Genomic DNA, 22,027 nt, shown 5'->3' on the forward strand with positions numbered 1-22,027 from the left:
CAGATCAGTGAGATGAGAGTAGTAAATCTGAATTCTCGGTATTTCAAAAGAATAATTAATAACAATCATGAAAATCACTCATCATCATCACTGGAAAAACTTACTAAGTATATAATTCTCTTCTTCCTTTTTATTTTAATTTGTGATGAAAGGACATTTGAATTTGAATATGTGATGAAAGGAAGTTTCTGGGTGGTATTCATCTTTCACTTTAGACTCTGACATTTTTTTCATATCAGGCTAATACTTAGCCATGACTCATGAGGTGTCTCCTTCAGTCTCTAAGAATTAGGTCAGGTTTCTTGTAGATCTTGTCACATTGCTCTTTGGAATTTAGCCAGAGGAAAGAAAATAAGGCACGATTGCAATTGTTTAAATAAATATCTTATTCAGGAGGGCTTATTAGAGGCAGAGAGACAGAGTAGAAAGTCCTCATTCTGTCTAGTATTTTGTTTTGTTTACCACTTGTGTTCTGAGGATCTTTTTTCCATCTGTCATTATATCTTGGACAGAGGTGGCAGTTGATCATTGAAGTTCCTCTCTCTCTCTAATTCCTGGCTGATACCTAAAATTTTATCATTATCAAGAATAAATTTAATTGTAAAAATTATGTCACCTAAACATAAAACAATGGCAACCCACTCCAATATTCTTGCTTGGAGAATCCCAGGGACGGGGGAGCCTGGTGGGCTGCTGTCTATGGGGTCGTACAAAGTCGGACATGACTGAAGCGACTTAGCAGCAGCAGCAGCAAACATAAAACATCAAATATTCAGAACTTTTCTGTAATAGTTGCTAAATGTTTTCTTTTAAATGAGACAACAATAAATAAATTTTCCTTGGGGGAAGAAGCCTGGGTGGGGTTTTAGTAGTTGGGGATTGTGAACAAGTTTAAGGTGCTAAGGCTCTCAAAGAGGACGGGGAAATGAGTATTGAAAAAGGAAAAGGAAAGACATTTAAAAGATAAAGTATGTTTGTTGTTTAGTTTCTAAGTTGTGTCTGACTCTGAGACCCCCCTGGGCTGTAACAGCTTGCCAAGCTCCCCTATCGCTATCCGTGGGATTCCCCAGTCAGGAATACTGGGGTGGGTTGCCATTTCCTTCTCTAGGCATCTTCCCAAACCAAGGATCAAACCTGAGTCTCCTGCATTAGCAGGCAGATTATTTACTGCTGAGCTACCAGAGAAGCTCACAAGTATACTTACTCTACAATTTTCATACCTCTAACTCTGGACAAGTGGTCTTTGAAATATACAGAGCATTTAGAATTAAGAAATCCAGACTTTGTTAACCAGTAATTGCTGATGGCCATCTTTTTTTCTTTTTTAAAAAAGACTCTTTCTCCATCTGTACCAAAGACATACCTTTCACATTTCCTTGCACCTGTAAGACCTCTAGGTGTCCTAGGGATGTGATGCAAGAGTAGTGAAAGTCTGTATAACTAACCTTCTCAGCCAAGTTCTTCCAGTGTTTTGCATGCAGTCAGGGTATGAAATAAATAGTTAGTATTGTTTGTGCTGTAATTTCCAAGCTCCAGATGATTAATTGTGGCCATTGTTCCACAGAGAGGCATTTCAGTGTTTCTACTAGAGCCTGGTTTTTGTGACGCTTTGCTCTTTTTTATCAGATGCGTTTGGTTCATCTTTGTGAAGTGTGTGCTTTTCCCTGTCATTGAGAAATTTTCTCCCCAGTGAGAAAAAAATTCTTTTCACTTTTTATGACCAGCTAAAAGAAGATGGATACACAGAATTCAGCCAAAGTCAACACAAGGAAGAGGAGGAAAGAGACACCTGGACCCAATGGGGCAACAGAAGAAGATGGAATTCCTTCAAAAATGCCACGCTGTGCAATTGTAAGTAAGGAAGAGATTTCTTTTTGAACTCTTAACCTTGCAGGGGGAAGGTAGAAAGTGATATAACACTGATGATATCAATATTACTTCTTATCAGGTCTTCTTAAATAATGGAAAGAATGAACAGTAAGTGTGAATAGTGACTTTCCGACAGTTGTTGGAAATCATATGCAGATTATAATTCAGAGTTCAGTTGTAAGAACTTTACACTGAAATTGAAAAAAGAATTTTAGGAAAACTTGGAGTTTGTATGTATATTAGGCAAAAAAATGATAAAATTCAAAGTAATGAAATAGAGAAATTGTAGCCCCAGGCAGTGATCTGATCTTGGTATCATCTCTTGTTTAGTTTTCTGTGTCTTACTGTCTTTTCTGTTATATCACTGCTCCACTCCATTACTAATTATATCTTAGATAAGAACCTTTTTCTACTACTGCCTACCTTATGTTCCTTTATCTCTGAAGTGTTATCTTTGTATTTCCTAACCACTTACAAACATTTGATGAAAGACTGCTTTCCAAACTCTTGATCCTGTCTCAGGTTGGTACCCTTCCTGAAACTTCCCCTGGAAAGCATATCAAAGAATATTTATAGATAATTGGAGTTATTATTGGTACACAATGTTATGAAATCCATGTTTTATGAAACGAGATGCCAGTCCAGGTTCAATGCACGATGCTGGATGCTTGGGGCTGGTGCACTGGGACGACCCAGAGGGATGGTGTGGGGAGGGAGGAGGGAGGAGGGTTCAGGATGGGGAACACATGTATACTAATTAAATAATTTTCTATTAAAGAAAAAAAAAAAGTGTCAAAAAATAAAAAAATAAAAAAAAATAAAATCCCAGTAACAGAATCACATGTTTCTGTATTTTTGTACCTATATTAACCACTAGCCATTGATCAAACTGCAGTTTCCACTGGTTACTTTTGGAGCTTCATAACCCAGAAGGAAAAACATTTCTACTCTGACATAAGTAACAGTTGTTCCAAGCCAATATACTATCTTGAGCAGTAAAAGCAACTGGACTTCACAAATGGGAGGTTTATGCTCCAGGACTGATGTTAATGATGATGCTAAGGGCAAGTGTGTTCATTTCCTGTTTCTCTGTAACAAATAACCACAAATTTAATCAATGGTGTAAAACAATACAGATATATTATCTTATAGTTTTGGGGATTAGAAGTTTGAAATGGGTCTCAGAAAGCCAAAGTCAAGTGTTGGTAGGGCTGGAGGTTCTAGGGGAGAACTGTTTCCTTATATTTTCCAGCTTCTAGAGGTTGCCCATATTGCTTTGCTCAGGGGACCAGCTAGCAGTCACAACACTCTGACCACTGCTTTTGTCATCACATCTCCTTCTGAATCTCCTGCCTCTTTCTTTCACTTGTAAAGACTTGTAATTACATTGGATGAACATACTTAGCTATTCCAGGACAATCTATCTCAAAATCCTTTAATCACATTTGCAAAGCCCATGTTGCCATGTAAGATAGCATAGTCACAGGTTCGAGAACATAAGATGTACACATCCTTAGGAGAACATTATTCTTTATACCACAGCAGCTAAACTCAGAAAATGACTCAGCAGTCAACAAAACAGAGCATTGTTAATTTCTGAATGTTTCTTAGAGAATTCAGGTTTAGGAGATGGTGGTAGGCACAAATTCAGCATTCTCACTTGTAGTAGGGACAAGCTATAACCAAGAAGGTAATACTCTGAGCTGATCACCGTAGCCAGGAATAGACCTAAGAAGATGAATCTTAGTGGAATGGGCTCTGAGAAGAGTTAAATCTCTTGGTTTTTAGAATCTGAAGAATCTCAGTGTTTTTAGTTACTCTGCTTCATATATTCATGTCACAAATCAGTAATGGCTTGCTACCTATTTCACGTTCCTCTCTTGTATACACTGGCTATTTATCAAGGGCTGATGAGCAAAGATTCACTCACCCAAGAGGCTGGACTGACTCTAATGAGGAGTATCTGCTAAATAAACTTGTGTGTAATCTCTGCTGTACACATATGCTTTCTATCTCTGAATCTCTTTCAACTCTGTAGAAAAAACAAGATTTTTTTTCTTTACTGAGATCACAAATCTACCCATTTAAACTGTACAACTCAATGGTTTTTAATATATTCATAGAGTTGTGCTACCATCACCACAACCAATTTTAGAATATTCTTATCCCTAAAATAAGCCCCATACCCATTAACAGTCACTTCCCATTTCCTCCCAAGCTCTCACCTCTAGAAACCACTAATCTACATTATTCCTATAGATTTGCCTATTCTGGACATTGCAGATAAATGGCAATACACAATAGCTGGTCTTTTGTGGCTGGCTTATTTTACTGAATGTGTTTTCACGATTCATTAATGTGGCATATTCAGTACTTAATTTGTTTTTATTGACAAGTAACATTCCATTGTAAATCACATACTACATTTTATTTATCCTCTCATTAGTTGATATTTGGGTTGAACAAACAAGATTTTATGACATACTTACATTGTGCCTGCATGGCAGTGGTTACTGGGAGGAGAGATGTGAACATAATATAGAGCTCTGTAACTCAGATCTCTAGTTTTTAAAAAAAGTGCTTTCCTTGAGAGCAGGGCAAGGAATAGGATGTGTCACCAAGTATTTGGTAGCTGGGTTTGTAGGTCATGATAGAATGGATATAAAGGAGAGAAAAGAATTAAGGAGGAAAAATTAAAGGATAACTTTATGGCTAGTTTGTCTTAAAGTATAAAGAATTTGTGCTTCTGGGTGGCTCAGTGATAAAGAATCCGCCTGCCAAGCAGGAGACGTGGGTTTGATCCCTGGGTCAGAAGATTCCCTGGAGAAGGAAATGGCAACCCGCTCCAGTATTCTTGCCTGGGAAATCCATGGACAAAGGAGCCTGGTGGGCTACAGTCCGTGGGATTGCAAAAGAGTTGGACATGGCTTAGTCACTAAACAACAACAACAGTCAGGAGAAAGTTTTTATGAAAGCAATATTGCATTTAGAAGTTCTTTCATAATTTGGAGGATAATGATGATCATTTTAAGTTTTAATTTTTAGTTATAATACTATTAGTTATAGTATTATACTATAGTAGTATATACTGCTGGGCTTCCCAGGTAGCACTACTGGCAAAGAATCCGCTTGACAATGCAGGAGACATGAGACGCGGGTTTGATCCCTGAGTTGGGAAGATACCTTGGAGGAGAAAATGGGAACCCCCTCCAGTATTCTTGCTTGGAGAATCCCTTAGACAGAGGAGCCTGGTGGGCTATGGTCCATAGGGTTGAAAAGAGTCGGACACAACTGAAGTGACTCAGCTTGCATGCATGCAGTATATACTATTAGTTATGGACTTCCCAGGTGGGGCTAGTGGTTAAGAATCCGTCTCCCAGTGCAGAAGACATAAGAGACATGGGTTTGATTCCTAGGTCAGGAAGATCCCCTGGAAGAGGGCATGCAACTCAGTCCAGTATTCTTGCCTGGAGAATCCCATGGACAGAGGAGCCTGGTGGGCTACAGTCCACAGGGTCACAAAGAGTTGGACATGACTGAAGAGACTTAGCACGCACTGTTAGTTATAATTTGCATAAACTTAGAAATTTTATATAACATTTAGAAGCTAACCTCTTAGATTAATACAAATTAGTTAATTTTGTTGGCATAAATAAACCTGTGTTCTATAACATGGAAGAGAGAATGAGCTAATGTTGTAGATTTGTTGAGTGACTACTTGTATGTGAAACACTGTACTAGTTACTTTGCATATGTTATTTTATTTAATCCTCATAACAAACTTATGGAGCAGGTTTTACTGCCTTCCATTTTATAGAAGATGAAAGCTTTAGAAGCTTGCCATGATTTCACTGCTATTAAGTGATAGGGCTGGAATTTAGATCTAACGATTTTCGGGTCCTAAAGGCTTGCCCTTTCATTTGTACTTTGCTACCAGAGAATCAGAAGACTTGAAAGCTATAATATTCCATAGGATTCATTTGAGGTTAAAATAAAGGAGATTTGTTTTAGGAGAACATAGGTACAAAGAAATACTTGGTCCTACTTTTATAAATTTCAGCTTTTAGTGACACTTTTCTCTGAGAAGATAATAATAGGGTGGTTTTTTTGTTTTGTTTTGTTTTTTTAAATACTACTCATTCTAACTGGAGGCAGCTCTAGACAGTTAAAGGTTTTGCTGATCTGCCATAGCTGAAGAACCTTAGGTTTCATTCTCTATACTTAGGAGGAATCAATTCAGCACAAACTCTAGCCAGAAGGGACAGCTGCATTTGCCTTCTACAAGGAAGATTGAAGAAACAGAGTTATTAAAGATAGAATACTTAATGTATCTTTTAAAATTAAGGTAAAATTCACATAGCATAAAGTTCACCATTTTGTGCTGTGCTTAGTCGCTCAGTTGTGTCCACCTCTTTGCCATCCTTTGGATTGTAGCCCACCAGGCTGCTCTGTCCATGGGATTTTTCAGGCAACAATACTGGAGTGGGTTGCTATTTTCTCCTTCGGGAATCTTCCCAACCCAGGGATCAAACCCATGTCTCCTGATTGTAGGCAGATTCTTACCCACTGAGACATCAGGGAAGCCCAAAGTTCACTGTTTTAATCATTTTAAAGTGTACAATTCAGTGGTTTTTAACACTAAAAATTCACAGTGGTTTTAACACTAAATCACCACTGTCTAATTCCAGAATATTTTTATTACCACGGAAAGAAATCCCATACCCATTAGCAATCATTCCCTCATTCTCCCCTCCCTCTATACCCTGGCAACCACTAATCTACTTTCTCTCTCTAGGGATTTGCCTATTATAGACATTTGGTATAATCACATAATATGTGGCCTTTTTTATGTCTGGCTTCTTTTATTTAGCACAATGTTTTCAAGGTCTATCCAGGTGATAGTGCTTATCAGTACTTCATTCCTTTTTAAAAGTGAATCCGTATAGACATACTACTATGTTTATCCATTCATCAGTTGTTGGACATTTGAATTATTTCAGAGAACACAGTAAGGCTGTCTTTCATCTACACGTACTAATGTTAATAAGCATAATTTTTTCTATTTCATATATTTTATATATAAGCATTTATTTATATAAACTTCATTGTGATAATTCTTACACCATTATAATTCACACACACATTTTGAGTGTGCAATTCAAAGCTTTTTAAAATGTTCACAGAGCTGTGTAGCCATCATCATAATACATTTTAGTACATTTTCATTACTCCAGAGAGAAACCCTGTACCTGTTAGCTGTCACTCTCCATTTCTCCCCAACCCTTCCAGCCCACTGTTACCAGTAATCTATTTTCTATCCATGAACTTTCCAATTCTGAACATTGCAGATAAATGGAATCATATAATAAGTTGTCTTTTGTGGCTGGTTCTTTCACTTAGCATGATTTTTTCAAGGTTCATCCATGTTGTAGCAGGTATCAGTATTGCATTCCTTTTTATGTCTGAATGGCATTTGTTTTTTGAGTTATACTTATATACAGTAGAATGCATAAACCTTAGATGTACAGCTCAATAAATGTTTATATGTGTACATATTCATGTAATAACTAGTACATCCAGAAGACCCCCTCACACCCCTGCTAGTCAGTATCTGCTTTTCCAAGATTTTTTTTTTTGTTCTGTGGTTTCTATTCACCATAGATTAGTTTTGCCTGTTTTTGACCTTTATATAGGTGGAATCATAGAATATATCTTATTTTGTGACTAGCATATCCTTTTAGAAACACAAATTACTGTCAGATATCTCTTTGAGTACTAACTTTTAGAGGATAAATTGTTTTTTTCAATTTAATCTGTAAGTAAATCTCTTAATTACTTCAGAAAATCGCACATTTTGGTCTGTTCTTTTTTTTTCTTATGATCTTTGTCTTTTTACTCTTTTTTAAAAATTTTATTCTATTTTTGGCTGTGCTGGGTCTTAGTTGCTGTGTGTGGGCCTGGTTGTGTTGAGTGGGGGCTCAGTCTCTAGTTGTGGTGCTTGGGCCTTTCATTGTGGTGGCTTCTCTTGTTGTGGAGCATAGGCTTGAGGTGCGTGGGCTTCAGTAGTTGTGACACATGGGCTTAGTTGCCCCACAGCATGTGGGATCTTCTGGGACTAGGGATTGAACTGGTGTCCCCTGCATTGCAAGGCGGATTCTTAACCATTGGACCACCAGAGAAGCCCTCCCTGGTCTTTTCTTAACCTCTTTTTAAAAACATCTAAAAAAAGATAACACACACAAATTTCCTAAAAATGACTTTTTCTTATAGCTTTAGCATATTTTAAACTAAGCTTATATAAGTGATCTTTAAAAGAAATATATTTTCATTTTAAAACCTTATTTTAAAAATATATCCTTATCTGAAATTAAAAGTGTCTTCCAAGTTTCTGAATTTATCCCAGTCATGATGTGATCTGTGTAGAATTTAAAATTCTAAGTGAACATCACTATAACCCAACAGAAATTTAAAAAATTGTAAGGGAATATTATGAACAACTCCATGCCAAAAAATGTGACAATTCAGGTGAAACAGACTTATTCCTAGAAAGAGCCAAATTGCCAAAACTGACCCAAGGAAAAAATAAAATGTGAATAGACCTGTCCCAATTAAAAATATTGCATTGTCTTTAAGAAAATCTTCCCACAAAAACAAAGCTGGACACAGATGACTTCACTGGTGAATTCTATCAAACATTAGAGGAAGAAGTAATACCAACCCTATACACTTTCAGAAAATAGAGGAGATAACATTTCCTAATCCATTTTATGAGACCAGATATCAAAGCCAGGCAAAAATAGAACAAGAAAAGAAATCATAGTTCAAAATCCCTCATAAACTTAGATGCAAAGATTCCTAATAATATATTAACAAATTGAATCCCAGAACATATGAAAAGATTTATACAGTGTGATCAAGAAGAATCTCACTCAAGAATGAAAGATTGGCTTAGCATTCTAAAATCAATGCATCTCATACACCATAATTAATTTAAAAAACCAAAATATGATTGTCCCTATATTGTATAAAAGGCATGTGACAAAATCCAACATTTGTTCATTAAAAAACTTTCAACAAGGAATTAATTCACTGGTGGCCCAGTGATTAGGACTTAGTACTTTCATTGCTGTGTCCCTGGTTCTATCCCTTGTTAGCAAACTAAAATCCTGCAAACTGCTTGACATGGCCAAAAAAACAAAACCCAAAACACCTCTCAATAAACTACAAAAGGAAGAGAGATCGCTCAATCTGATGAAGGACATCTAAGAAAAACCTACAGCTAACTTAATACTTGATGTTGAAAGACTGCATGCTTCTCCCCTCAGACTGGGAGTAAGGCCAGAATGTTTGTCCTTGCAATCTCTATTCACCATTGTACTAGAGGTTTCAACTAGTGCAATAAGGGATAACGAAAGGAAATTAAAGACATTCAGGTTGGAAAGGAATAAGTAAAACTGTCTTTATTCACATACAACATGGTCTCATATGTAGACAGTCCTAAGGAATCTATCAAACAAACTGCTCGAACTGATAATTGAGTTTAACAAAGCCACAGGAGATGAGAATCAACTGAAATTACTCATACCGATACATACACACTTAACAAATCAATTGCATTTCTCTATACTGGCAAGGAACAACCCAAAAATAAAATTAAGAAAACAGTTACAAAAGCATCAAATAGAATAAAATACTTAGAAATAAATGTAACAAAAACTCCTAAGTAAGACTTTCCTCCAAAGAGGAAAAGAGCATACCTGTATTCATATTTCAGCTTTGCCTCTGAGTAATTACATGCAATTCATATAACTTCTCTGAACCTCATTTTCCTCATCTTTAAATTGAGGGTATTAACTATCATACTACCTGCCTCACAGGGCTGTAAATGAGAATTAGAACATATTTACAGTGTAAAGCATTACACAGTGATGATTCTACTTAAAGAATATGGCAGCTGTTTGCCTTCCCAGTTCCGTACCACTTCAACTAAGTGGTAAGAAAATGCACTTGTGAACTTTGGCAATTTCATCACATAGTTCAGGGTTGGCTCTTCTACCATCTGGTAGAGGAGCTGTCATTCTGGACCCAGTTGGTTGGGACTATGTGTAGCTTCCCAGCCACCGTCCACCATGGTGGCTGAAATCACCATCAAGACATTTATTTTTCATGCCATGATTTGCCCATCTGGTAAAAGGTTGTACTTTCACTTGTCATTTTGGAATGCTTATATCTTTTTCCTTTTTAAAGTTACCAAGATTTAGGAAAAATTTTAATCATAGCATGTTTAATAACTGTTCTGTCAAGCTACCATTTTTTTTGAGCATTTTATTGAATTTATCTTTTCCTTCATTTTCCTCTTAAGGGTTTACGGCAGCCAGCGCCTTTTTCTGATGAAATTGAAGTAGACTTTAGTAAGCCCTATGTCAGGGTAACTATGGAAGAAGCCAGCAGAGGAACTCCTTGTAAGTAAATAATGAATTATGTTTTTGTTTGACTATTGTTTTTAACATTCAGTTGTATTTATGAAATACCCACCTACTTTATATTCTTCCCTTGGTTTACCTGGAAAAGCTAGTTGAGAGAGGTTTTCCTTCCATCTCCCTTGCTATTCTATTTGAGAGGATAATGTACCCCATAAAATTTCATTTGTTTCTTCTTATTGTATACTTATTTCCCAGTATTTTTGTCATAGCTAGGAGAAATAGTGATACACATTTTGGGCTGTTATCATCATAGCTGGAGATACAGAGGAACAAAGAGGATAAAATATTAACTTGAGCTGGTTTATAATCCTGTCTGTTTTTTCAGAGGCCCAGATAATGTCAGACTGTCACATTTTTAATAGTCTTCAGAATTTCCCCCAAGTTTTCCTTTCTATCAGTCTGTACACTACCTATGATACTACTGATTGATATACAACAAAAATATCCAAAGTTGGGAGATGCTCTTCACTTAATTTTATCTTTATTGATATTGATAGTTTTCCAAGTTTTTCCAAAGAAGACTTTTCTGTATTATTTTCCAAGCCCATACTCTTTATTTGTATACTTAGTTTACATCATTAGTTAGCAGTTTTTGGCCTCATAAATTATTAATATGTATCCTAGACACTTTCCCTGTTTTGGGCAGTTGGTTTTGGAGATCATCAAATCCTAGTTTTCATTGCAGCACTGTTTACAGTAGTAGGACTTGGAAGCAATTTAAATGTCCATCGCCAGAGGAATAGATAAAGAAGATGTGGTACATCAATACAGTGGAGTATTACTCAGCCATAAAAAGGAATGAAATAGTACCATTTGCAGAGACATGGATATAGACCTAGAGATTGTCATACAGTGTGAAGTAAATCAGAAAGAGAAAAACAAACATCGTATAGTATTGCTTATATGTGGAACCAAGAAAAATGTTACAGATGAACTTATTTGCAAAGCAGAAATAGAGATACAGATGTAGAGAACAAACTCTATGAATACTTGGTGGGGAGGAGAGAGTGGAATGAATGGGGAGATTGGGATTGATTTATATATACTACTATGTATAAAACAGATAATTCACGAAAACCTGTTGTATAGCACAGAAAACCCTACTCAGTGCTCTCTGGTGACCTAAATGGGAAGGAAATCTTAAAAAAAGAGGGGATATATGTATAACTGATTGACTTTGCTATATAGCAGAAACTAACAACATTGTAAAGCAACTGTCCTTCAATGAACATTAAAAAGAATAAAACAGAAACTGCATGAGCATTTTTTATGAATACAAAGTCCTGTTGGCATCTGTCCTTACTTCTCTTTAAGTTCTCCAATTCTCCTTTTTTCCCCAATCCTTTTTCATTTCTTTCTTGATTACTATGGTTTTTATTCTGTAAATGTAGGGCTGGACTCAACCTAGGCAAGCTCTCAGGAATAAGAGGTAGTTATAGCCACAAATCTATATATATTTTCAGTATATAGAAGATATTTATGGTTACTTCTTACTATTTGTGTTAGTATCTTTACTCTCTGTTGTAACTTAGAAGTACTGAAATGAATGCTGAGCAGTGTCAGGCTAGGATCCTAATACCCCTTGGCTGTATCTTATCCGTATATAGTATGGTTTTGAGGTCCTCAAAATTCCAGAGAATGTGGTCCTTTTGGAAGAATGTTTAGATACAGCTCATGTTTATCACAACCCTTCTGATTTATGACATGATTTGTTTTGGGTTTGGCTCCTCTTACTTCAGTAATAACTAGGCTAATGAGGCAGAGTAAAATGACACCAAGTAAAGACAGGCTGTATGTGACAGAGTAGTGGTGGCAGGTTCTACTTAAGAATGCCGCTGGACAGTTCAGGGATCACATTCCGATGTGATCGTAGAGCCTGTTGAAGGCAAGGACTTTTCATATGCTAATGACACACATTGAGAATGCAGTACCTCACCAGATCTGATCGTATTAGTTACATTAACCACCTTGTTGCTAATCTAGCCACATACCATTTGTGGAAGATAAAACTGTATGTATATATAGGTATCCTGTTTCCAAGTTTTGACACTTGTAATTAACAAATGCTAAATAGTAAATCTAATTTCTAAAAATTTTACAATAGTGGAATTTTACAGGTAAGTCATTTTTGAGATTATATACTTAATAGTCTCTTCATTTTATATACATGAATAAAGGTCCATAGAAATTAAGAAGTGAAGTTTCCCCTACAGTAAAACAAATAATTAGTGATAGAATTGGAGCTAAAACCTAAGTTTTTCCATCTTTGTGTTCCTTTCACCCTGGAGTGTTGTTATTCTTTGTAGACATCAGTTATAAATAATAGAAGACCATCAGCAAACTGATTATATCTTGGGTAGAACAAATAGTCCCAAATTGGCCTATAAAGTTTGCCAATTTGACCTCTGGTTTTTCCTTTATCTTATTCTCTCTGTTCAGTATTATGTTAAATAACCAAGTAATTGATTGTCTTCATGCAGGTACCAGATAAGGAATAAACCAATAAAGAATCTACACATGCCATCATTAATGAATTTTAAACCAATAACTGGTTCAAGAGGCATCCCTCCCCTGCCCCTAAGTTTTCACTTAGGGAGGTTAAGGGAGAGTATAAGAGGGAAGTTTGTGTAATCTTGGAGCAAATGCACTACATAGAAATAAAAGGAGTATGGCTTGAGAGATGAGAAGATTGTCTCTTTTCAGTTCAGTTCTGTTGCTCAGTTGTGTCTGACTCTTTGAGACCCCATGGACTGCAGCACACCAGGCTTCTCCATCCATCAGCAACTCCTGAAGATAGCTCAGACCTCATGTCCATCGAGTCAGTGATGCCATCCAGCCATCTTATCCTCTGTCATACTCTTCTCCTGCCTTCAATCTTTCCCAGCCTCAGGATCTTTTCTAATGAGTCAGTTCTTCACATCGAGGGGGCCAAAGGATTAGAGTTTCAGCTTCAGCATCAGTCCTTCCAATGAATATTCAGGACTAATTTCCTTTAGAATTGACTGGTTGGATCTCCTTGCAGTCCAAGGGACTCTCAAGAGTCTTCTCCAACACCACAGTTCAAAAGCATCAATTCTTCGATGCTCAACTTTCTTTATGGTTCAACTCTCACATCCATACATGACTACTGGAAAAACCATAGCTTTGACTAGATGGACCTTGGTTGGCAAAGTAATGTCTCTGCTTTTTAATATGCTGTCTAGGTTGGTCATAGCTTTTCTTCCAAGGAGCAAGCGTCTTTTAATGTCATGGCTGCAGTCACTATCTGCAGTGATTTTGGAGCCGAAGAAAATAAAGTCTCTCACTGTTTCCATTGTTTCTCATCTATTTGCTATGAAGTGATGGGACTGGATGCCTTGATCTTAGTTTTCTGAATGTTGAGTTTTAAGCCAGCTTTTTCACTCTCCTCTTTCACTTTCATCAAGAGGCTCGTTAGTTCCTCTTGGGTTTCTGCCATAAGGGAGATGTCATCTGCATATCTGAGGTTACTGGTATTTCTCCCGGCAATCTTGATTCCAGCTTGTGCTTCATCCAGCTCGGCATTTCCCATGATGTAGTCTGCATATAAGTTAAATAAGCAGGATGACAATATACAGCCTTGATATACTCCTTTCCTAATTTGGAACCAGTCCATTCCATGTCCAGTGCTAACTGTTGCTTCTTGACCTGCATACAGATTTCTCAGGACGCAGGTCACGTGGTCTGGTATTCCAGTCTCTTTAAGAATTTCCCAGTTTGTTATGATCCATACAGTCAAAGGCTTTGGCATCATCAATAAAGCAGAAGTAGGTGTTTTTCTGGAATTTTCTTGCTTTTTCGATGATCCAGTGGATATTGGCAATTTGATCTCTGGTTCCTCTGCCTTTTCTAAATCCAACTTGAACATCTGGAAGTTCATGTACTGTTGAAGCCTGGCTTGGAGAATTTTGAGCATTACTTTGCTAGTGTGTGAGATGAGTGCAGTTGCGTGGTTGTTTCAACATTCTTTGGCATTGCCTTTCTTTGGGATTGGAATGAAAACTGACCTTTTCCAGTCCTGTGGCCACTGCTAGTTGTCCAAATTTGCTGGCATATTGAGTGTAGCACTTTCACAGCATCATCTTTTAGGATTTGAAATAGCTCAGCTGGAATTCCATCACCTCCACTAGCTTTGTTCCTAGTGATGCTTTCTAAGGCCCACTTGACTTCACATTCCAAGATGTCTGGCTCTAGGTCAGTGATCACACCATTGTGTGGTTATCTAGATCATTAAAGTCTTCCTCTGTATATTGCCTCTGTGTATTCTTGCCACCTCTTCTTAATATTGTCTGCTTCTGTTAGGTCCGTACCATTTCCGTCCTTTATTGTGCCCATCTGTGCATGATATGTTCCCTTGGTATCTCTAATTTTCTTGAAGAGATCCCTAGTCTTTCCCATTCTTTTGTTTTCCTCTGTTTCTTTGCATTGATCACTTAGGAAGGCTTTCTTATCTCTCCTTGCTATTCTCTGGAACTCTGCATTCGGATGGGTATCTCTTTCCTTTTCTCCTTTACCTTTTGAACATCTGGAAGTTGTTCTCTTCTTTTCTCAGCTATTTGTAAGGCCTCCTCAGACAACCATTTTGCCTTTTTGTGTTTCTTTTTCTTGGGGATGGTTTTGACCATCTCCTCCTGTACAGTGTCACAAACCTTCATCCACAGTTCTTCAGGCACTCTGTCTGTCAGATCTAATCCCTTGAATCTATTTGTCACTTGCACTGTATAATCGTAAAGGATTTGATTTAGGTCTACCTGCATGGTCTAGGGTTTTTCCTACTTTCTTCAGTTTAAGTCTGAATTTTCAGTAAGGAGTCACAGTCAGCTCCTGATCTTGTTTTTGCTGATGGTATAGAACTTTTCCATCTTTGACTGCAAAGAATATAATCATTCTGATTGCAGTATTGACCATTTGGTGATGTCCATATGTAGAGTCATCTCTTGTGTTGTTGGAAGAGGGTGTTTACTATGACCGGTGCATTCTCTTGGCAAAACTCTGTTAACCTTTGCCCTGCTTCATTTTTATTCCAGGGCCAAATTTGCCTGTTACTCTACGTATCTCTTGACTTCCTATTCTTGTCTCTTTTAGAAGACAAAAGGACTTTTTTCACTTTTAGAAAAGAATAAAAAGGCAAGAGTCTGAAGGGCAATGGAAATCTGTTAAAGATGAAATGTTTCAGTGGTAGCTATTTGAGAGAATATATTAAAAGAAATAATAAATTTAAACCCAGGTCTTTTCTGTTTAAAGGAGAACATCTAGTTACTTAGTCTAGAAGTAGTGCAAAGACTATAATTTATAATCCAAATCAAGACCATTTTTGAAAGTGAAAGCAGTTGCTCTTGATAATGTGCTGAAACAGCAGATATAGGTCAAAGGGTATAGTCATCCTGGCCCATAGCCACTTGATAAAAGAATGCAAAACGCGTTCTTTCTCCCTAGATTTTTAGTTCAACAGTGGCCCCTTCTGGTCAGTTGATTAATACACCAGCCTGGATTTTCCAAAGACTTGGGTTAAGACATAGAGAATTGAGAGGTTGGGGTGCTGGGGAAAAGGCTGAAGAGAGCAAGAGGCACATCTGGGGCTGATCCAAGAAAGTTCAGCGTGATTTGGCCTAATGTGGATGTTTCAGATCAGATCAGTCGCTCAGTCGTGTCCGACTCTTTGTGACCCCATAAATCACAGCACGCCAGGCCTCCCTGTCCATCACCAACTCCCGGAGTTCACGGAGACTCACGTCCATCGACTCAGAGATGCCATCCAGCCATCTCATCCTCTGTCGTCCCCTTCTCCTCCTGCCCCCAATCCCTCCCAGCATCAGAGTCTTTTCCAATGAGTCAACTCTTCGCATGAGGTGGCCAAAGTACTGGAGTTTCAGCTTTAGCATCATTCCTTCCAAAGAAATCCCAGGGCTGATCTCCTTCAGAATGGACTGGTTGGATCTCCTTGCAGTCCAAGGGACTCTCAAGAGTCTTCTCCAACACCGCAGTTCAAAAGCATCAATTCTTCGGCGCTCAGCCTTCTTCACAGTCCAACTCTCACATCCGTACATGACCACAGGAAAAACCATAGCCTTGACTAGACGAACCTTTGTTGGCAAAGTAATGTTTCTGCTTTTGAATATGCTATCTAGGTTGGTCATAACTTTCCTTCCAAGGAGTAAGCATCTTTTAATTTCATGGCTGCAGTCACCATCTGTAGTGATTTTGGAGCCCCTCAAAATAAAGTCTGACACTGTTTCCACTGTTTCCCCATCTATTTCCCATGAAGTGGTGGGACCGGATGCCATGATCTTTGTTTTCTGAATGTTGAGCTTTAAGCCAACTTTTTCACTCTCCACTTTCACTTTCATCAAGAGGCTTTTGAGTTCCTCTTCACTTTCTGCCATAGGGTGGTGTCATCTGCATATCTGAGGTTATTGATATTTCTCCCGGCAATCTTGATTCCAGTTTGTGTTTCTTCCAGTCCAGCGTTTCTCATGATGTACTCTGCATATAAGTTAAATAAGCAGGGTGACAATATACAGTCTTGACGTACTCCTTTTCCTATTTGGAACCAGTCTGTTGTTCCATGTCCAGTTCTAACTGTTGCTTCCTGACCTGCATACAGATTTCTCAAGAGGCAAATCAGGTGGTCTAGTATTCCCATCTCTTTCAGAATTTTCCACAGTTTATTGTGATCCACACAGTCAAAGGCTTTGGCATAGTCAATAAAGCAGAAATAGATGTTTTTCTGGAACTCTCTTGCTTTTTCTATGATCCAGCGGATGTTGGCAATTTGATCTCTGGTTCCTCTGCCTTTTCTAAAACCAGCTTGAACAGATGTCCTTTTCATTATAGGGGACTGGAATGCAAAAGTAGGAAGTCAAGAAACACCTGGAGGAACAGGCAAATTTGGCCTTGGAATACGGAATAAAGCAGGGCAAAGACTAATAGAGTTTTGCCAAGAAAATGCACTGGTCATAACAAACACCCTCTTCCAACAACACAAGAGAAGACTCTATACATGGACATCACCAGATGGTCAACACCGAAATCAGATTGATTATATTCTTTGCAGCCAAAGATGGAGAAGCTCTATACTGTCAGCAAAAACAAGACCAGGAGCTGACTGTGGCTCAGACCATGAACTCCTTATTGCCAAATTCAGACTTAAATTGAAGAAAGTAGGGAAAACCACTAGACCATTCAGGTATGACCTAAATCAAATCCCTTATGATTAGACAGTGGAAGTGAGAAATAGATTTAAGGGCCTAGATCTGATAGAGTGCCTGATGAACTATGGAATGAGGTTCGTGACATTGTACAGGACACAGGGATCAAGACCATTCCCATAGAAAAGAAATGCAAAAAAGCAAAATGGCTGTCTGGGGAGGCCTTACAAATAGCTGTGAAAAGAAGAGAAGCGAAAAGCAAAGGAGAAAAGGAAAGATATAAACATCTGAATGCAGAGTTCCAAAGAATAGCAAGAAGAGATAAGAAAGCCTTCCTCAGCGATCAGTGCAAAGAAATAGAGGAAAACAACAGAATGGGAAAGACTAGGGATCTCTTCAAGAAAATCAGAGATACCAAAGGAACATTTCATGCAAAGATGGGCTCGATAAAGGACAGAAATGGTATGGACCTAACAGAAGCAGAAGAGATTAAGAAGAGGTGGCAAGAATACACAGAAGAACTGTACAAAAAAGATCTTCACGACCCAGATAATCACGATGGTGTGATCACTGACCTAGAGCCAGACATCCTGGAATGTGAAGTCAAGTGGGCCTTAGAAAGCATCACTACGAACAAATCTAGTGGAGGTGATAGAATTCCAGTGGAGCTATTCCAAATCCTGAAAGATGCTGCTGTGAAAGTGCTGCACTCAATATGCCAGCAAATTTGGAAAACTCAGCAGTGGCCACAGGACTGGAAAAGGTCAGTTTTCATTCCAATCCCAAAGAAAGGCAATTCCAAAGAATGCTCAAACTACCACACAATTGCATTCATCTCACACGCTAGTAAAGTAATGCTCAAAATTCTCCAAGCCAGGCTTCAAGCAATATGTGAACCGTGAACTTCCTGATGTGGATGTTTAACTGCTGGCAAATAGCCACTCAGTGTTAACAGCATTCTGTCCTACTGGCACTCTCCAGGAAGTGTGTTTACTGAGCTAAATCTCCTCATCTCACTTTGCCCTTGTTATATACTAATGGAAAGAAACACCAGCACAATATTCTCAAGTTTTATATTCTATCTGTTGTCTTTTAGGATTAAATAAAGTGAGATCATAACTACTCTGGACTTGTTTAGGAAAGATAGAAGTATGTTAGTTGCTTCATGGTCATGATTTCTAGGATGTTGAAGAGAGACTATACTACTTAGATTGGCGGGGGCTGCTTTGTTTTGTAGGTGAGGAAACTGATACTTAAAGAGATTAAGATTACATAGGAATGTAGCTTGTTGGCAAGCTTAAGCTATAACTTTTTCTGACTCCTAAATCCATCATATTATTTCTCCGTTTTTTGTTGTATTGGTGTATTTATTTAAAAATTTTACTTCCTATAAAATCGATGCGTTCCCATGACCTAACATTGAAAAAGGACACAGAGTGAAATGTCTTCCTCTCACTACTATCTCACATCCACCTAGTATCCCTTTTGCAGGCAACCAGTATTGCCAATTTCCTATGGATATCTAAGCAAATAATATAAGCAAAGTCTTCCCACAGTTTTAGTGGGTGGATCATGTCATAGTCTTCCAATGAAGTTTAGGTTGTTTCCAAAGTCTTGCTATTACAAAGAGTGCTGCAGTGAATAATGCAATCTGCATACATATTTACAAACATATCCATGAGATAAATTCCTAGAATTGGAATAGCTGGGCTAAAGGGTATAAACATTGTCCTTTGTCTTTTGACAGATATTGCCTAATTTCATTTCTTAAAAGTTTTACCAGTTTATATTTCTATCAGCAGTGTATGATTTCTCAATTTAAAAACTATTCATTTATGGATAAAGCTATCTATAAAGAAAAGTCCATAAGCGTCCCGAGAACCAGCTTCCTCTCTCTTGATTCATTGTCCTCAAGGCAGGAAGGAGATGTATCTTATCCCTACCTTCAGTATGGTGTATTTGATAAGGCTCTGACACTTCTTTCCAAAAATAATGCAGATGTTCCTACTGTTCTTTTTTGCTGCTACAGTAAAACAACTCTTCTTTTATTCATGTAGTGGAAATAGGTTGCCTAGGACTCATTAGATTTATCATTTGAAGCATGATGAACAACTGTATCAATTTCTTTCTCAGTGTGTTTACTTGACTTTAGAATTAGTCTTGTACCCCAGGAAATCATTTCCTGCGTTTTCTTTCACAGTCCACTACCACTAAAAATAAGTTGATAGTCATTTACTATTTTCACTAATGGACAGGAAAAGAGGAAAAGCTCTAATATAAAGTCCTAAAGTATTTATATATGATTTTCAAGTATTTTCTAAATCACCGTATACTGAGAAGGTGTAACATATTCACTATCAAGGAGAAATGCTTGAAGAAATTCCATCTGTTACCACAGAGCAGATAGTGAGGGTGAATCTGGGACTGAGAAGCAATAGATCGACAACTGGTGCTTACCTTCCTTCTTTTTCAGTCTCACTCCTCTGGATCACTCTTTACTTTCAAAGCAAAGTATTTTATTTTCAAGCAAAATGTTAGTCATTAGTAATCACAGCAGCTTGAAAATGAGAGCCAGCAGCCAAGACTATAGTTTAATTATAGTCTGTTTAAACATAACTGAAGTTTAAATATAAACCAAAAATGATGATTTTAAAGTTTTAGATATAGTTCTTGTATAACTCTTCCCTTCACTTCTTAAAAAACTTCAAGAAAACATAATCAAGAAACTTAATTACCTGATCAATTTGGTAAACCCAGGCTGACAAAGAGAGTTCGTGGCTATAATGCCAAGAGAGTCTGTGGAATTCCGTGATGTTATTCCTTACAATCCCCAAACACCCCAAATTAAGGTGAGTAGCCAGAGAACACCTTAAAAGGGAGTTGTGCAAGAATTGAACAGTCACACAGTGCCATTTCCATTTGTTAAATATGACGTATTGAGTCAGTGTGTTTGTCTGATAAATTCTTTCCTTTGGGTTTAGGTGAACGGCCTGTGAGAGTTTATGCAGATGGAATATTTGACTTATTTCATTCTGGTCATGCCCGGGCTCTGATGCAAGCAAAGAACCTTTTCCCTAATACATACCTCATTGTGGGAGGTAAGAAAACACCTACTGACTTAGGTGCTGTCCAGAAAAAAATTATAGTAGCCCTTTTTCTCCTGTCTTTATAACCTGAGTACATTCACTCTTATTTTGGTTTTTAAATGAAGGATATAGTGTAGCCTTTTTAAAATGTGAAGCATATGAAGAACATGAAGTATCTAAAATCTGAACTGTATAAACCTGGAGAGAGATGCTCTAAGCTCATTGACTTGAGATGTCCAGGATTTATCTCACTGGTTTTGGCTGGTTTCTGCAGTCTGATCCCCTATCGCCTACTTTAAAATAGCATTTACTTTAGATTTCAGTTTATCACCCTAACATGACTCTGTATGTTTGTATGTGTACTGTGCATGCTCAGGTGTGTGACTTTGTGACCCCGTGGACTCTAGCCCACCAGGCTCCTCTGTCCATGGTATTTTCCAGGCAAGAGTACTGGAGTGGGTTGCCATGCCCTTCTCCAGGGGATCTTCCCAACCCAGGGATCAAACCCACATCTCTTGCATCTCCTGGCATTGGCAGACAGATTCTTTACCACTCTACCACCTGGGAAGCCTCTCAGTTTATCATTCTGAATCAGCTGAAGTACAAAAGTCTGCTAAGCAAATGTTATGTGGTCCAGTCCAGGCTAATAGGGCTTAACTGGTGGCTCAGATAGTAAAGAAGCTGCCCTCAATGTGGGAGACCCAGCTTTGCTCCCTGGATTGGGGAGATCCCTTGGAGAAGGGAATGACAACTCATGCCAGTATTCTTGATTGAAGAATCCCATGGACAGAGGAGCAGCCTGGTGGGCTACAGTCCATGGGGTCACAATGAGTCGGACATGACTGAGCAACTGATACTTTCCAGTCTGATAGGAAAACATTTTTTTTTAAACTGTTCATTGATGCAGAAATGTACAGTAGGTTCATTTCAAAGCCAAAGATCATAGTCTTCTGTTGTATCCTCTCCTTTCCAAAGTGTGAACATAGTGAGTATTGCTCCCGAAGGTGTATCTTGGATTAGAAAGCATTGTTATCCAGACTGAGGTACATTTAGAGTATTGTTATCCAAGTGGGGTGCTTGGTTACAATCCTAGGAAATGGTAGAGGTTAGTGACCGAGGTGTGGTTAAGCAAGCAGAGGGGACTTTGACTTATAACCTTATGATGTGGTGAACTCAGTTTGCAGTGATGAGCTAACACACAACTTCAAAGGCTTCACTGTGATGAATGAAAATGAGCGCTATGATGCAGTGCAGCACTGCCGCTATGTGGATGAGGTGGTGAGGAATGCCCCCTGGACCCTGACACCAGAGTTCCTGGCAGAACACCGGGTAAGAAACTGAGTACATGTTCCCATTCCCTGTTTTGTAATTCCCTCAATTTTGAAGGCTTCTGGTACTTGGGCTAGTTTTCCACTAGCTTTAT

The 22,027-nt window shown here is 38.1% G+C and overlaps 1 protein-coding gene across 2 annotated transcripts in view; it reads left to right on the top strand.

Annotated features, from left to right (window-relative positions):
- The window catches only part of PCYT1A (phosphate cytidylyltransferase 1A, choline), a 53,574-nt gene that overhangs the window by 18,471 nt on the left and 13,076 nt on the right, over window positions 1–22,027 (top strand). For both annotated transcript variants that reach the window (XM_086400879.1, XM_086400871.1), the window contains exons 2-5: window positions 1,725–1,851; window positions 10,232–10,331; window positions 20,500–20,616; window positions 21,782–21,933. In XM_086400879.1, coding sequence (XP_086257005.1) covers window positions 1,735–1,851; window positions 10,232–10,331; window positions 20,500–20,616; window positions 21,782–21,933 — 486 coding nt within the window. In that variant the 5' untranslated portion in view covers window positions 1,725–1,734. The remainder of the gene's footprint in view (window positions 1–1,724; window positions 1,852–10,231; window positions 10,332–20,499; window positions 20,617–21,781; window positions 21,934–22,027) is intronic.

This window comes from Bos grunniens, chromosome 1, assembly GCF_055505025.1.
Source record: "Bos grunniens cultivar Pamir isolate PY7600 chromosome 1, Bosgru_T2T1.0, whole genome shotgun sequence".
Lineage (NCBI taxonomy): Eukaryota > Metazoa > Chordata > Mammalia > Artiodactyla > Bovidae > Bos > Bos grunniens.